This window comes from Atractosteus spatula, chromosome 17 (assembly GCF_055471065.1).
Source record: "Atractosteus spatula isolate fAtrSpa1 chromosome 17, fAtrSpa1.hap1, whole genome shotgun sequence".
NCBI lineage: Eukaryota > Metazoa > Chordata > Actinopteri > Semionotiformes > Lepisosteidae > Atractosteus > Atractosteus spatula.
In genome coordinates, this window is record NC_142722.1 from 7484102 (window position 1) to 7502064 (window position 17963).

Sequence of the window (17963 nt, forward strand, 5' to 3'; positions counted from 1 at the left end):
TTCAACGACTGTCATTGATGAAATGAAGATTGAATATACATGGCTGAAGAATTGCCCCATATTTAAAAATCGTTCTTTTAAGAGGAGCTTTTCAGAATAAATAAAAAATTAAAAAGATATACCAGAAAAACGGACTATGGGTGGAAGATCTTTTGTGTTTGATTGTTAAGTAGTTATGAGGATCTAGTTAATTGCAATGAAAACATTTAATAGATAATAATAATTTAGACAATTATTAACACAAGATGACGCTCCTTATGAGCTATAGAATGTTTGAAAGGAAAGTTAACAAAACAAGTTCAACTACTTAAGATAAGATCACTTTATTGACCATATACAATTTCTTGCATTATGAATTTGTCTTTTCGCATATCCCAGCTTTTTCTCCATGAGACACAGACACAGACAGGGAGAGAAGCTGCTTCAAAGCTTGCAATGCAACAGTTTTGTATGGTTTGGTGTACCTCAACTCACCTTCATGGAAAGTTTAACTTTATTGCTGCTCTTCACACTGTTAAGAAACAAAAAAAATACTTACATTTATATAGCACTTATCTGGGCACTACACTCAAAGTGCTTTACGGGTAATGGGGACTCCTCTCCACCACCATCAATGTGTAGTCCATTAACTTATTTCTTTTACTAATACAGTAAAGTATTCATTAGCATTCTGCTTGCTTGATATCAGTGTTGGTAGCTGTCAATTCTGATATTAGGTTCTGTGGCAGGTGAGGATATTTTAAAAATGCTTCTCCAATAAGCGACTCCTGTATTTCTATAACAAGGAATTGTGTAGCTGAAAACCTGCTGTTTTTAGTTGTTTTAATCGCCCGTCTTTTTTCAGTGAGGTGAGGGTCGTGGTGATTGAAAATCCTAATCCAGACATCTGAGTTCAGATAACGATTATTCATTTACATATGATTTAATCAGGTTTCTTTTACCTGGAGTAACTCAACCTTTCTTCAGACGCTCAACTACTTATGGGATTAAATGCATGAAAGTGAGCATTAAATTAAAAATGTTTGCATAGAAAAGTTTTCTCATGTCTCGGATCTTCTACAGAAACAATTTACGCATATATGAGCCAAAACGTTCATTAATAGTCTGCAGCTATTTTGCCCAAAGGGACATACATTGTTTGGAAGATCCGGAAAACAGCCTGTCTTATTAAGTATGACAAGTCCTCTTTTTTCTTTTTTTTCCTCTTTCAACTAAAAATGTCTCTGGCAGTGCAGCCTGGGCGTGACTCTTAAGAAGCCGCCTGCTTAGCGAAAATGTATTTTGAAAGAGAAACACCCACAGTCCTCCACAAAACTCTCTCCAGATGTCATCACAATTTATGTCTGTAATTACCTTTTTTTAATAATACAGAGAGGAGGCTGACTGCAGACATGTTAGGCCAGTAATGTTGCCAAAAGTACTAGTGCACTTGCCAGCTCAGTACTTTTTGATGTTGTTTTGTTTGTTATCCTGACTATTTTTTTTTGCTTATCTTTTTTTTATTTTCTATGAATGCTACAGGTCTAGTCCTGGCATCTTCCGTTGTTGTATTGTTTTGGATGCCATTCCCTGTCAGATACAAAAATGCTACTTGCTGCTGTATTGTAACTTCCCTCTCTCAAGTGGAAAGCTGGAGAGAAGGGAGCTGTTTTCCTCACTTGTGAGGCTGCGGTCCAGGGCTCATAAAGGAAAAGGGACAATAACCCTGGTTCAGGAACAATGTCTAGTGAGACTTTACCTCCTTTCCACTTTCTAACAGCTCTTCTTCTTTGCTGACTTCAGTCCCTCTGCCTTTGCCAAGCAAGACTGATAAGTGCTAAACTACAATTATTACTACAAGTAGTGTAGCATTTTCTTCTTGTGTCCTTTATCTCCAGAATTTAGCTAATATTCAATGGAACTCATCTCGACCAACCTAAGCGCATTGACGATTGAACTGTTGCTCGTGGCTTCTCACTCTGTGTCTCTTCCCAGTCCACTCCATTACAGACGTTTGCTCTAGGAAACTTCTGAATTATTGAATTCATAAGTAGCAGGATCAATATAAGAACTAAAGTGCTGCATTGGAGTGGACAGAAAGGGCAGATGATATTGTGTGGCCTCCAACTGCCCAGCAGTAAAAATTGTTATGGAGCCCTGAAGTGCCACTTCCACTGCCTTGAATATGTAATGGAAGTTTAATACCTCAATGGCTTGAGGCTTCCTGGTGTTGTAGCCTGGTGTTAATTTTACATGTACTGAGACTGCACTGAGAGAAAAGCCATCCAAACCTCAGACATTATACGTTCTGTAGCAGTCAAAGGAGCCGCTTGCTTTGGAATGAACAAATCCTTTCATACTGTTAGTACATGTACCGTATATTGCTAAGAAGCCCTTGAATGTGCCCAGGGTCTTGACATGACTTAATAATAAAACTGAAGCACATGGAAGTCTTTTTAAACCCCTCAAAACTAGAAGACAGCATTTGTGCACCAGTGCATTGGAATACAGTCCTCTTTTTAAGTTATTGTAGAAGAAGCTGTTGACAACAGATCGCTTCAAAATTCCAAAAATGAATATGTATGACGATGGTGTTAAATATATATATATATGTTGGTAATGGAAGTATGTGTTCTCTTATTTAAAAAAAAAAACTCTTAACTGTCGTCATAAAGGTATAGTCTTTCCACCTCAATGTATGCAAGGAATGAAAATCAGTAATATGTTGTGAACTCTGTGTAGGATAATCCTTTATCATTCTTTTGTACCACATTTAGTGTACAGTATTTCCAAAAGCCTCACCTTTCCCTGCTAGTATTTCACTCTGGCACTAATAACCATGTCGCTGGCCTCTGGTATTCAAATATAGAATGTATTGTATTAGCTGAAGTTTACATTGGCAAGTGGCAGCCAGCACGTGCAAAGGCCTACATAAATGCATTTTTTTTTCAGAATGTATAAAAAGTAAAGCACAGAAACAACCTACTGACTGCCTTTTAGAAAATTGGTTGCTTGTTTTTTTTTAACACTCCTAAGTTACTTTTGTTTATTTTCTTAGCCTGGTACTATTAAGTAATAATGCTCCAGGTTTTTTGAGAGATCAAAAGGACAATGTTTTTCTTTATTTTATTTCATTTGCACATTTTCCTAAAAAAATGTGGTCGGTTAGCTTTTGCTGAAGGAAACAAGCAGACACTTTCCTAATCCCTTTGAATTCCTGGCATTCACAGTGTTACTCATTGTACTTGCCATAAGTTATGGAAAACTGCCTTGTTCAGATTTGTTCATTTGGGAAGCGAAGGACATGAACTTATCTTAAACGTAGCATTTAAGATAAGCCCCACTGATTGACTGTATTTTAGTTTCTCTGTGTAGTTTTTTTTTTACCCTCGGGCTGGACTTTGAAGCATGTTAATTTAAGAAGATAGCTGGGAATACCACAAAATGTTGGGTTCCTTGAGAATAGAAAATAGAAAATGTCTCATGTGATTCCTTCAACTTATTTAATTGCACAAATATGCCAAATTAATCAGACATCAATTTAAATGCTTTCTTTTTTGCTTGTGTATTTTGATTGAGAGATTCAATTTGGCATTCAACTGCATGTGATATGTGTCTTGGGAACCTTAACCCTATGTTCTCAGCAACAGTCTTGAGTTCTCAGCAACAGAATTGTTGTTGTTCTGTATTTGTATGCTGGTTTTGGTGTACCGTAATTCTTGTTCCTGTTTTTAGTGTAAGTTCCTGAGCTGTATTAAATTGTTACAAGTCTAGAACAGTAGCTGACCAGCCTCCAGAACCATGTCTGTTTTATACAGGAAAGATCACTTAGTCAGGCCTTCCCTTCTTGTGAACTTTTTTTTTTGCCCTTATCTCGTACTTTACAAGGCTGATTCCTAATGCTGTGACTCCCTTCCCATATTAATCAAGTCTGTCTGGAAAGAGTGCAGGACTTCTTAATGTTTCAGATGTCTTTCCTTGTGGTGCCAACCAGTAGGACAGGGGGCACCAGACTCTAGGCTCATTAATAACTGTCTTGCTTCAGGCAACAAAAGCAAGCCTGTGGGTGCTTGACAAACCATGCGTTTTGTCTGCAGTGCCCATCTGTTGGCTTCATATGCTCCTGTGACTACAGGAAGAACGAGACTTCAGTGCATTGTTACAGCATCCATAAACAAATACAAATGCATGTGAAACGTGAGCTCCATTCTTGAGTCCATTATCTCAAAATACTAGCAAAAATGGAACGTCTGAACTTGCTTGAGCTCCTCCGTTCTGGTGTTCGCCCGCTCCCATTAAGAAAAAGACGAAGACCATCTTTTTATCTTCGCACAATGACGAGATCGAAGCCTGATTATTCCTTTGAAATAAAAGCAGACCTTAAAAATTCACCATTTTCAGCTGGATTAACATGAGACGGCTAAACTCAAAATCTGGTGTCATTGGAAATGCGTTAGTGAATAAAATCCTTCTGGTGTGATTAAATAATTGCTACAGAGCTCTTTTTTATTTTGTAGATTGATAAAAAATAAAACTCCTATAGTTAAATTATAGTTTATAAGGGGCCACAGTTTTATCTGGCATATATACGTTTAAATGTGTAATTTTATTTCTGAGGTTTTATCAATGCAACAGCCTTTTCCTGCAGTAATCCAGTTTTATTTTGTTGTCCTTTTATCTCTCGATTCGGCAGTGCCAGGAAACCTTGGCTGTTTCAAAGACAGTGGGGATCCTCCTACTTTGACAGGCATCAGTGAGACCTCCAATAAGCTCACCATTCAGAACTGCATCAGCTTCTGCAGACGACAAAGATACAAGGTAACTACATTATTTATCCAGCAGATGGCTCTAATGTATATCATTTTCATGTTCTCCCTTTCTAGCTTAACTCCAGTACATAATAATAAGCCTTCACCTGTGTCAGGCAAACAATAATGGTGTTTTTCCTTTACAACTTATGTTTTGAAACACAACTAAAAGCTACAGAAACAATAAATTCAGATTCCAATGTTTGATGTCAGTAATTGGTATGCCGTGAGGAATAAAACACTTCAATGCCTGCTGAACTGTGGAACAAGGATCATTTGATTAGTTGACTAATTTGTTTGTTTTAAATTGACATATGACAATACCAAAATGGAACTTGCTTGAACATTATGCAAATGCCGCAGACATGCAAATTATGTATTATTTGAAACAGCGCATCCTTTAGACAAAAGAGCTCTGTCAGTAGATAGACCCCACCTGGTAACTGGATACTCAATAAAATTTAACGATTCATCTAATATGTTATCAGGAGTTGCAATGGAAATTATGAGCTTGTTTCACAACGCAAATTATGTTCAGTGTTTAGATAAAGAGAAATTCAGCTTCTGTTAAACCATAGGAAATACTGATATGGTCTCTTTTTTATGCATATGGAAATACCACCCTATTTACTGAAATCTTGCCATATCGCTTTGGGAAGAATTAAGTTGTCAAGAAACAAATTCAGAAAAAAAATTAGAATTAGTGTCTTAGAAAAAGCGCACTACAAATGACATCTTACATCCTTGCAGACATTATAAGTGCATTTCAGGAGATAGGGATTTCAATCCAAGGAAAAATTGTGTTTAAACATTCTTTTGATTGTGTAGCCCGACTTACTGTGGTCCACTGCACCATTTTTTAGAGTGTTAACAGAATGTCTTACTGAAAGGCGAAACATTAGTACATGAAGAGCGGGCTTTATGTTAGAGGAGAAAAGGATCAACTTGTTTCTCTTTCTACTCGGAGCTCTTTTGCTCCAAGCTTGTGTGTGATACCTCTCCGGCTGAGGGTGTTCACGTACAGTGTGCTTGCTGCAGCTTGCAGGGATGGAGTCAGGCTATGCTTGTTTCTGTGGCAATGACCCAGACTTTCGGAGACACGGAGCAGCGGCTAGCACAGAATGTAATCATGTATGTTTCGGGGATCACACCCAGCCCTGTGGAGGTGACGGGAGAGTCATCATTTTTGACAGTGAGTGGAATGTTTTTTTAACCTTCAGTAACGTGTTTTAATAAAAAGAGTAAACTCGGCTAAACTTGGATTTTTGGCTGCGCGGTCTCCGATAGTCAACAGTGTGTTTATTCACACTGCGGTGATATCCCAGGTGGTTACAGACATTCAGAAAGAATATCAAATGTGCACCTTATGAGCTTTTCAAAGACATTTTTGCTACTCTTTGTACATGAAATATATATATATATTTTTTAAAATAACAAGAAAGTTGTTTATGCCTAAATATAAAATACTTTTGTATATACCTTTTGTAATTGATTGACACAATACTTTCAGATTAGTAAAGGATCACGAGGAGATAATGCGGGTGGAGATTGTTATTATTTTGTCCTTTAGACTCATAAGGCTGCTTAGCTTTGAGAATTAATGTTTTTCTGTCTCCCAGCTCGGGTGGGAGCCTGTGGTGGGAACTACACCTCGCCATCTGGAGTCATCTATTCTCCGGATTTCCCTGATAACTACGGGACCAACCGGGTTTGCTACTGGACAATCCAGGTGCCAGGAGCCTCGGTCATCCTCTTCAACTTCACCTTCTTTGACATTGTGGACCCAACGGACATGGTGGAGCTGCTAGACGGCTACAGCAATCGAGTGGTGGCCAGGCTGGACGGCAGGAACCACCCCCGGAGCATCATCAACATCACCGCCGACTTTGTCATCCTCTACTTCTACTCTGACAGAACGAACCAGGCCCACGGGTTTGCTGTGGTCTACAAAGGTACCATGAAGCATTTGATCTTTTCCTTTCTGAAGGGTTTTGCCTCGAGAGGTGCATCTGGTTTCCAGATAACACTCTTCCACAAGCTGCAGACTGAAGAAGATCCTCTCCTGTTCTGTAACTAGGAATGGAAATTGTGTAGCTTCTCCAATGGTCACACCATTTTAAATACAAAAAGATCAGAACAGTGTCTCATTCAACAACTGATTTATACCCCAATTCAGAAGACTAAAGACTGTTTCAGAAAAGCGTCCATTTTTTAGAATATTCTTTGAAATACTCTTAGGACAGGTTTCCAGAGTGCAAATAGACCAACGTTAACATTAAGTAGTCCACAATTAGTGCTAATCAGCATCTTGTGAATTTACTGTTTAGTGTTTTCATCATGCAGTCTTGTTTATAACCATTTAAATGATGCATTATTGCCCAATAAAAGTATAAAGCATAGTTTATTCAAAGGAATTAAACTCAGTAATAAAGATCCATCTTTAAAAATCCTTTCTCTTGGGGTATTAAAACAAGCATGTAGTGTTAGATTTAACAGCATGTGTTATAAAGTCTGCAAACACTATCTGGTACAGTATATGTTTGCACAGGTTTGGAATAAAATGTACAAAAGCAGGAGAGAATTAAATAAACATTCCAGAGCATGAGTAATATTACAGAATATTTCTACACATTACAGTTAAATTCTCAAAAAATAATGTTTGTTAATTTAAGGAGCTAATACTTTGAAATACCTTATTTCCATATCAGAGTTAGAATTTAATTTGGTGAAGTTTTTTTAAGTCTTTAAAAGGAAGGATAATGATATCTTTATGTTTGAAGGCAATGTATTTTCAATGTTGTTTTTTCCATACAGTTAAAATACACTGTTATGTAAAATATTTTTGGATATATTTTGAACCTTGTTATACAAACACTGTGATAGCCTCAAGCGTACAATATTTGTTCCACTTCATGCTTTGAGAGCTTGCTGTAAATCTGAAATCACAAAGTTCGGATTGAATAGACACTAAACAAAGCCTGTTTCTTACTCAGAAAGAAGAACTACTGCTTTTATCTGTACTACCGTGACCTTGTTAACCAAACTAATGTAATAATGTGGAAATATAATATCACTAATATGATTAGTGACAGGTTTAATGGCATCAATTAAAGGTAGACGCGTCCTGCATTTGTATCTGAAAGCTGACCAACTGAATTTCAAAGTTAGGCTAATGCTTAAGGAATAAAAGACATACACTTGAAAATCTGTTTTGTAGAGAAAAAACATCTTTAGATGCATGCACCGCTCTTTCAAGGCCATCCTGGAAAAAGTAATACATGGCAGCACAGATTTATTTCTGAAGCTGAGCACTCAGCAACATTTTCAGCAAGGCTGAAAGGTTTTATGGTGGTGTGCTTGGAATTTGATTTACAGCTGATATTAAAACAAAATACACTGGTTGCAAATGAAGGATACATTTATAAAAATGAAAGTGCATGGCTATTCCCACCTCACCGAGTTACATGAACAAGAAAATATGCCAAGAAAACCAAACTGTATGTTATTATTGTAGCTATTATCTAAAAATGTATTACCATTAATGCCATTTCCAACCTTTATTTCTATATATAATTACATGCACAATCATTCCTACTGTATTTCTACTTCTGCTACCATTGAAGGCTCATAATTAGAGTCACTTGGCACTCCTGGTGGATTAAATTGAATGACAGTGGTTTGGAGTGTAGTGCAGTGAAGTTGAATTGATTGCTTTGCTATGTGTTGTTTTATCAGCACTGAGGGGTCAGATGCCAAAAGCAGTTGAGGAGCCTGTCACTCCAACTGGACCCATTCCAGAAGTGATAACAGAAAAGGCTAATATCAGTTTAAATGCTGCCAGATCCTCTCAAATCCTGTATGTCATCACATCCAGCCCGAGTAAACCAGACCATAACATGCCAGGTCAGTAGCTCCTTCTAGCTGTGTTAATATGCAAATTCTGCTTTTCTGGTAAAGAGTCTGTTGCTCTTTGCCATTTGTGGGATTAAGGATAGCTTATTTTATCAGGCACAATCTACTGAGCATTGTTCCTTTATTAATTTGTTGTATATACCCAGGACCTTTTTTTTTTAAAAAAAAAACTAATTTACTCTCATAATTTTCATTTTACAAATACATCACGCATATCTGCACTATGCACAATTTTTGTGGAGAAACAAACAAGTATACTTTTGAAAATGAAAAGCGCTTGGAAATAGGCTGATTTTACCTGGTGTTCATTCTTCAATTTGGTTTCCCTCTCTCCAACAGTGTGGACTATCTATGCTCTAGCAGCTCTTCTGATCCTGACTGTCATAGCCATGGTTGCGAAGTTCCTCTTACATGTCACAGTGAAGTAAGTATTCATGTGTTTGAGGCCATTGTTTAAATAATGCAGTATACAATACAAGCAAAGAAATTGCATAGGACATTAATACTACTAGGCAAATGGAGTGTAAAGTGATAACAATTAAAAATTCATAATGTTAGTACTACATGGCCTTTTCACTGTGCTAATGTACGGGGGGTGCTCTGGCCTCTATCTGCATAGCTCTGTACTAGCAGGAAATTGATCAAAACCAAGCTTTCCTGATTGATTGATCAGTAACTGTCCATCTTTATGTGGACTATGCCCATAATTGCTGATACATTGTCGGTTTCAGATCCCCGACGATACCATCAAATAACGGCTCTGACACTTGCAGTCAGAACACAGCATCTGAGCCCTGGATCATCTTCTACAGGCCTTCCACCATATCTTTCTTCAAGAAGAAGCTAAAGAACCATCATGGGGACCTCAGTCCCTTGGTGGGAAACTAAGGAGGCATGCCCAGCTGTGAAGACATTCTCCAAGGGGAGCTAGATGACTTCTCAAACATGCGAGCTCACAGTTACCAGACTGACGTGATGGAGAGCAGCATCCAGCACGGTCCAAACCAAACGAGCGACAATCCTATATGTAGAGACAGGAGGCCGGGTGTTGCCAGACATTGCTGGGGTGGTTTAACTTTCTGCTTCCTTTGTACGAGCTGCCCTTGAATATTGGTGCCTTAAACGCAGAGGGAGATGGTTTCCTGGTGTCGACAGAGGGCACGTGCAAGTATCATAAAAACATCACATGGATTGAACTGGAGATGTTGAGGGATCTGACAATTCATTTTTACTGATATTCAAAAGAGCTTCTCTGCGGCACAACACATAGCAGACAGGGCCCTTACTCAGTCATACAACCAGTCTTCTACTGCATTCACACTGCAGGCTACACGGTCAGTGGATGTTCCGTACGTTGTGGAGTTAAATCCTGTTTATTTCAGGAGGACACTGAAAGACGGCTTTAAAAAAACAAATCATGGACCTTCAAAACACCAGATGGGCAAAAAAAAAGAGGACCAAAAACCTACATTGATGGAATAGAAAGAAAAAAAACAGGCCCTTCTCACACATTGTACTTTAGGTTAGTTCTTGTTTTTCATGCTGAATTCTGATTTATCTAATAAGATAAGGTAAAATGAAGATAAATATTAGTAAAGAAACAAATAATCTGAACGTATTGAGCTCAGAACAAATAAAAGACTGCCCTGGTTATATAACCACTCCTGAAACTAGAAAAACACCAATGTTGTCAGAGGGTCTTTTCAAGTAAATGGGATTTAAAAACCCCTTAAGATTGCTAGAAACGTTTCACTCTCTCTTTCTGAGCGCTAAGGTGTTCCTGTCTTTCTGACCATTTTCAAGTGCCTTATGGATAAAAAATGTCATGAGATAACACTTCAGTATTAACAAACAGAAGCTTTGGAGGGAGCTCTCCTCTGGACTCTCTTTAAACTAAATACATGTGTGATAAAAATTCACATGTAACTAAGAGCATGTGTAAGGATTGAATTTAAGTTAAGGATTAAAATTCAATTTCAGTATGGAAACCCTGACTCACACCATACAAAAAATCTGAAATTGAATGGCAAATTTCTTAGATTGTATATTAGCACTTGATTAAACTTACAATACAAAGAGCTCTCTTAACACTGGAGATCACTAGTCACTTCCCAGTAAAGGCTCAGCTCAATCACCAGTCATAAGGTGGAGTGAAGATTTCTTGGAATTCAATGTGGCTGCCATAGTGAGCCACCACATCATACAACAACTGGACCACAGGAGCAGCTTCAAAAGGCAGGGAGCAGTGAGGCAGGAAACAGACTAACCTCCTTTAAACTAGAGGGGTGTTAGGTAGCGACATCTGCATTGGAGGTGGTTGTAAATCTTGGTTCAATATCCTCACTCTTGCGAAAAGTGATTGCTGATCGTTCATGTCTGTCATGGGGTTGACAGTTTTATTTAATGTCTCGTCAGAAACATAGCATAGCCACATCTTGTGGTCCACTTCTTCCCTGACACAACTTGAATTTCCAGAGGCCACACGTCCCAGTACTCAACATCTCAGATCTGAATAGGTTGGATTTGAGAATGTCAAATGGATGAAGAAGGGTATTATAAATCAAACAAGACACCAAAATGTGTGCCATCCCTTTAAGTTAAAAGTGGCATATTAGTAAACATTGATAAATAGAAAAATAATGGAATTGATAGGCAAAGCACTGAAATATCAGAAAATACCATCATGTTGGAGTATAAAACAAGCAATAATGATGATAAAAAACTATTAAAACTTCAGAAAACAAAGGTTTGAGGCATTTCTCCTGCTGAACGTTGTCTGCAGTACTCATAGTTATGAAACTATTATGCAAGTTATATAAACATGCACTTACCTGTCATTTAAATATCTTTAACATTACCTGTTGAGAACTGTGTTTGCATGTTTCACGTGAAACTCTTTCGCAGACTATTTACCCTTTGGCTTTTGTGAAGAGGCTGTACTCTTCAATGCAAATTCAAAACATCAAAAGATCAAAATCATAGTGTCTGCATGTACTTGCACTCTGGGAAAGATACATACTTTAGGATCTTTTTTTTTCCACAAGAACGTGTATCTACTTAAAACTACCAGATAGAATATATATATTTTTGGAACATTTTACACATTGTTACAGTTTGTTCAGATCCATTCATCCCATAAACTTGACATAATTCTCTGTTCATTGAAATAATATTTAATAGTATGTGTATGATGTAGTTTTAAGCCGACAAACTAGTGTATTTTTGTAAAAAAAAAGTGGTTGTATTTTGTGACCTTATTTGACAAGCCAAAATTTCCTCTGCTGTTCATGCATACTGAACAGTTTTATTCTGATAAGTTCACATTGTGTTTGCATACTGAATACTACTCAGACCTCAGAACTCCTCTGTTAATTAAACTTGGGAATTTCATGATTTCTCAAAAGAAATGCCGTATGTACTTCCTGCAGCTGCGATTTGACCTTATCAGAATATCACAAGGTATATTCTAGCAAGACAAGAGACTCAAGAGATGGACAAGAGGTCTAAAAAGACTGTTTTTGTTTTCCAATGAATTGTATATGAAAATAGTGAGAATATTAATTTATGCAGTAAATTATTCTTTTTTGGATGTGAATGGGTTATCCTTATCTTTTTATATGAGCTAAGTTAATTTGTAGTTTTATTTAATGTGTTCCGTTTGTAAAATAAATATGCATGTTTTTTAAGTCACTGTTTAGCTCCTTATTTGTTCCTTTATTTTTTTTCTGTTTCAAACCTAAGTTACTGGATTGCTGCTTGCCGTTTTAGAATGGTGAGGGGATTTTAGGAATCAACAACACCAATACGGATTGCAAACTTCGTCGAAAGCAGAGTTAAATTAAAAGTAAACACTTATTGGCTCAGCGAAATTAATAAGGTCATATTTTTTTATTTTGAATTGGCGCTGCAATCTCAGTAAATTTTAAGAGGTGTGGTGGTAACCAGTGCCAGTATTCTCAGATGAACAAATTTACTCATTTTGGTTACAATTTTAAGATATTTTACCAATGTGGCAACCATCCTTGACAAAGGTTAGGGGCAGATTTAAGTAAATCTTTCTTGCAATAGCAAATACTGAGATATAGCTACAGGCTTCATTTCATGTGTCTACCTGAATTATACCTCAACTTTGCACTCTTGCATTTAAGAGTCCAAACTCCAGAAAGTGGAAATATGTATATAGTTGGACAAATTATTAATCATTATCACAAAATCATTTATTCCTTTTAGGACCTCTGGTAATGCAGAGGTTTACACCAGGTCCAATTTGAGTCTTAATTTTGGACAGGGTGTCAGTGCGCCACAGTGCGCTCACCAGTACATATGAGCAAATCGAGATGCTAGTTAATGCAGCTACCAAGAAACAGGAGCACCTGAGAAGACCCATATGACATATAACACTGGAGGACAACGCAAACTCCTTACACAAAGTCCACAATGCAACCCAGACCGAAGAACCCAGAGACATCAGTGCTTCCTGCCATTTGATAATTATCTGTCTGACATAAATCGCTCTGAAGTCCTCTGTAAATGATCTACAATCCATTGTTCCTGTTCTACCATGTGTTCCAAGTTGCAGGGGGGTCAGACTCACAGCCTCTATTTTAAGTATAGAACTGTGGGCCATATGGCACATACGTGAATTCTAAAATTAGTGAAGGATATGTTGTAAACTGAAACACTTGTATTTGGAAATTTATCCATTCATGTCCCCTAGACTCTAGCATGTGAATTGCATTAAAAAAAGCTTTCCAAGGGCCAAAACACATTCCAGCAACTGCCCTAAGGAAAGCAAAGAAAAGTAACAACGTCTGGCTGTGAAGCCTTCTTTGGGTGTCTGGAAAAAGGCTTTCCGAAGAAGGCTCCACAGCTGAAATGTTGTGTTTCTTTTCTTCTCTTTTCAGCATGGAATAAACCTTTACTTGTTCCTTTGCAGCCTAGGCATGCTGATGCAGCTCCCTACTTCAACTCTCCAGTCTTGACTTTGGTCTTGTAACCCGTGTGTGTTCGAGAGGGGGGGGGGACCCTTGAAAATTAACATCCATATGGGTGCTAGTGACCCATATACACATTTTCCAGCCCCGATGCTCCTGGCTAGCATCCCTTCAATTACGAATGAACCCGATTCCGTGAGCAATAATTAGTCTCCAAAAGCTCCCAACACTGAATCCAAGGGCAGTATCATCCGATATAGAAGAGAAAACATAGTGCCACCGACACTATGGTCATGCATTCAATGCTCTCCATAGGGGCCTGCTACTGTGAACTCGTAATGTGAGACCCCTGGACCGTAATCTTGAATACCTGTAATTCTGAGAACTGTGAGACCTTTGTTTCCTTCTGCAATGGAAGTCGGTACAATAACTTTCCTCCTGGGACAGAGAGAAACACTCACTCTTCTATTCTCCACCAAGAAGGCCAAGAGCAAAGTCTCAGGCAGCTGACAGCAGTGCCTTTCTGTGCAGGAATGAAACACAGTGTGATTAACTGAATGATATACCTGGTCTCTGGTGTCACTGGGGAAACTAAGGTTCAGACCAATCAATGCATAAGCAGAAACAAAACCTGCTGCATTGAGCAAAAGGGTAAAAGGATGTCATTAGGTCAGATCAGAAATTCACAAACCAGCACAAGAGGTCTATTGTTTCCTGGAGTTTGAAATGGAACTTATTTTGATCTCTCGTATACTTATCTCTGACAATACAGCACTTTTTCTAAATAAAAATAAATCTGTTGCAGTTAAAAATGTAACAATATTTTCTGCTAAAAGTAAAAGCATAGCGCACCTTCAAAATTAAGCATTTTTGCACAAAATGAAAAGGACACCCAGAGCAGGTTTGCCTTCTATCATGAGATTACTCATGTTAATCACATGGAACAGAATACATTGGCTGAGTTTTTCTACTATTAATATAAACTAGATAATCACAATATTGGTCTGGCACTAAATTAAAATATATATTTTTTAGGCCCACAATCTAATAATAATAACAATAATAATATGAATAATGTCTAAAAATACTGTTTGCTTTTTGTTCCATAACTCCATGATTTACTGGACACATGCTAATAACATTTTTAGCCTTAATTCTTCATTAAATTAAAAATTATATATTTTATATTGATGTTTTTTGGATCAGCTAATAGCCAGAAGCTACCGAAGACCTATATACCTACATCAGAACAGGTGCTGGTGTCCATCTCAAGGTCAGTATAGCTCATGTGGTTTCTCTTCACTGTGCAGAAAACTACCCCTCCAGCACAGTCTCTCCTATCAGATCACATTCAAATGAAAGCAAATCAAGTTGAGCTGTGTCATGTTTCATCTCCAGGTGCTGGGCAACTAATACGCTTGATGGGACTCACCATGACACGCGAGGCTCCACAAGTAGTCTTTTTGTGTTTTAATAGGCTTTAAGTTATTATTACCAATTATGAATTACATTGTGGATGATTTGACCTGACAGAATATTGAAGGAAAAGAACACACACTCTCATAAAAAATGAAAGCCTATATTATGTCAACTTAAAAATATGTGCAGGCAATAAAAGTAGGTTCTAGCTTAGCTTTTTGAAAGCATGCGATATTTCAAGAGAGGTCTGAGGCAGATACTTCAGCTGACATTCTTCTTAGATATCTTACCTGACAGACATGAATTTGCACAACTAACATGACATAAATCTGGAAATGTAAGACACAGTTATGCCTCTTGGTGGGCTATTTGACTTTAAAAACTAAAATAGAATTTAACTGAAATGTAAAAAAAAGGATACTTAAAAATCAGTTCTGTTCTTTCTTGGAATTGTGACGACAGTAACTTGCTTCCTCTCTTCTTACTATTAGAAGAGTCAAACTGTAACTATTACAAGTCCAAAGCTGCATTAAAAGAATGTTTTAGGAATGAAAACCCTTTCACGATGAAAGACTGCCACCCTGTGGTTACAAATGGAGACTGGCGACCTATTGCAAACAAAAGGAACAAATTGGATTTTGATTTTAGTGAGACCGCAGTAAATATATCACAAAAACTATGGTATGAACTGTGTTTCATACATTACATAACTAAATGATAGACATAAGAAGAAAGGCACAGGAAAGTCAACAATGTCTTCTAAATGCTTTTTGCAGTGCAAACCTAACCCTTTAATCGGGACTGGAAGCTTTTTCAAGTAGCGTTGTCGATGCCCCGTGTTCAAATGAAGAGAAGAGGATGCACCAGTTTCTCCGTCTTAACTGTGTTGAAAAAGGTGTGACTGCTTGTCAACTGGTGGTTAAGAATATCTGGTTCACAACTGCAGCTCAGCTGTGATTCCAACAGCATGTTTTGTATTTACACATACAGTAGAAATGAGGCTCCAGCTCTCCAGCTACCTTGTATTGGATACAGCAGTTAGAAAATCAATGGATGGATCTACTCTTACCCAAACTCTATGCAACAAATCCTAGAACATAACACAGAAGGTTGGAAAGAAGGACTCCACGCAGCTTTACTTGAATAAAACTGTATTTTTACAGGGCCTTTGTACACTTTGTTACAAAACTGTATAGTACTAAAATTTAAAAATCGTTTTTTGGTCAGAGAATATTTCATCTTTGTGTGCAATTATCATGTATTTACAAAGTCTCATGTTAGTGATTTCTCAAAAAAAAAAGATTTCAATAGCGTTCATACACTCTCAACATAAGACATGGCTTAAAGATAAATATATTAGTAAATAAATATTCCGAGAACATATTTCCATAAATGAAATGTGCTGCTATACATATACAGAAATATACACAGATTGATTTTCTAGCCTTTTAAAACATTGTAAAATGGTAATGACGGAGAAAATAATTATATTAAAAAATTAAAAATATTACAAATTTTGTACACCAAGCTTTTCTTTACACAATCCTTTTTAAGTGCTACAAATAAAAAATTAAATAGTGCCTCAAGTACCCTCACAAATGCTATTTTTGCATTGTAGATCTCTAAGAAAAGGCAAGATTAGTCTTTTAGTGTTCAAGAATTACAGCATTGAGTTAAAATGTCACGTATAAATAGGGTTCTTGAACTGGTAGTCTCTCAGCTGTATGGATACATTTCATAGAAACAGTATTAAAAAGTCTGTAAAACAAACAAGGCATAAGCTGACAACATATTGAACGATACCAGATGGATATTTTTTAAATGCCACTTTTTTGAGGATTTAATTAATCTTCCATTACTATCTTGGTTAACTACCTTGCTTTGGCCTTTCCCTGACACACTGAAATAAAACTAGTTTCTCAACCCTATACATTACACCTGAAGAAAACTGACTGAAAAGGAGGTGTAGGGTTGATATCCCTGCCTCAGGAAAAAGGCTGTGTAAAGCTCAGAATGACACTTGTAGGAAACACAGATGGAACACCAGTCCTTTGCTGACTGTAAATATTAGGCTCACAGAAAACAGTCTTTCCCTTGTCATACCACTGAAACAACCTTTCTCAACAGTTTTACCCATCAGAGTTGTTTTTTTGTTCATTCTATACCTACAGTGCTAAAACCAAGCTCCACTGATTCACAACAATGAACGAAAATTAATTAAATGCTGGCTTGCTACTAAGGCAGCAGTAACCCTGAGTCAAGTAGTAGGGTGGAAACTCTGGAGAGCAGGGTTCGAAAGATTAGGGGCCTGGTGTGGCCTGGTTTTCACACACCAAGTAGAGCACATCCATTAGACTGCTTCTCCTATAACCCACAAAGGAATACAAAGCGAAACAAACAAGAACAGCACAACAGTCTGGGGTTAAAGGAAATTAAGATTTTAACATTTCTCCATATTACCACTTTTTGTGTTTGTCAAAGCTAAAAAATATATATATTTATATATATAACAAAAATAAAAACCCTCAAAAAGTCTTACACAAACTGGAGTCTTAATATTAATTTAAAGAATAAAAAAACTTCCCGTATAACCGAACTTAAAAACCTCACAGGCTGGGGTCTGCCACGCTTTCTTTTTCCAAATCATGGGATGGTCCTGACCCTACAGGTAAAAGAAAAACATTGTTAATGACAAATCAGTTCACATGAGAAGTAAAGGAGATGAGTGATGCTGAATTTTAGGGAGATGCTATTTAAACTATATAATCTATCGAGCTGAATCAATATAATTTGCAAAACTCCAGTTCAGATGTCAGTCCTTTGATATGCATTTCCTTACAAAAACCTATGAAGTGGTCAGAGGCTGTAATCAAAAGTTCCACTCTTTTCTTTGCAGAAGGAAAGCGTGGAA

At 37.3% G+C, this 17963-nt stretch overlaps 2 protein-coding genes across 3 annotated transcripts in view; one reads left to right on the forward strand and one right to left on the reverse strand.

Annotated features, from left to right (window-relative positions):
• Positions 1-12390, forward strand: part of kremen1 (kringle containing transmembrane protein 1) — a 53145-nt gene extending 40755 nt beyond the window's left edge. Inside the window, exons 4-9 of the mRNA XM_088935759.1 lie at positions 4673-4797; positions 5826-5979; positions 6407-6739; positions 8523-8690; positions 9039-9123; positions 9431-12390. Of these exons, the coding sequence (XP_088791885.1) occupies positions 4673-4797; positions 5826-5979; positions 6407-6739; positions 8523-8690; positions 9039-9123; positions 9431-9587 (1022 nt within the window). The 3' untranslated portion in view covers positions 9588-12390. The remainder of the gene's footprint in view (positions 1-4672; positions 4798-5825; positions 5980-6406; positions 6740-8522; positions 8691-9038; positions 9124-9430) is intronic.
• A 3796-nt stretch (positions 12391-16186) lies between these two features.
• Positions 16187-17963, reverse strand: part of znrf3 (zinc and ring finger 3) — a 79472-nt gene continuing 77695 nt past the window's right edge. For both annotated transcript variants that reach the window (XM_088935995.1, XM_088935996.1), the window contains one exon: positions 16187-17714. In XM_088935995.1, the coding sequence (XP_088792121.1) occupies positions 17659-17714 (56 nt within the window). In that variant the 3' untranslated portion in view covers positions 16187-17658. The remainder of the gene's footprint in view (positions 17715-17963) is intronic.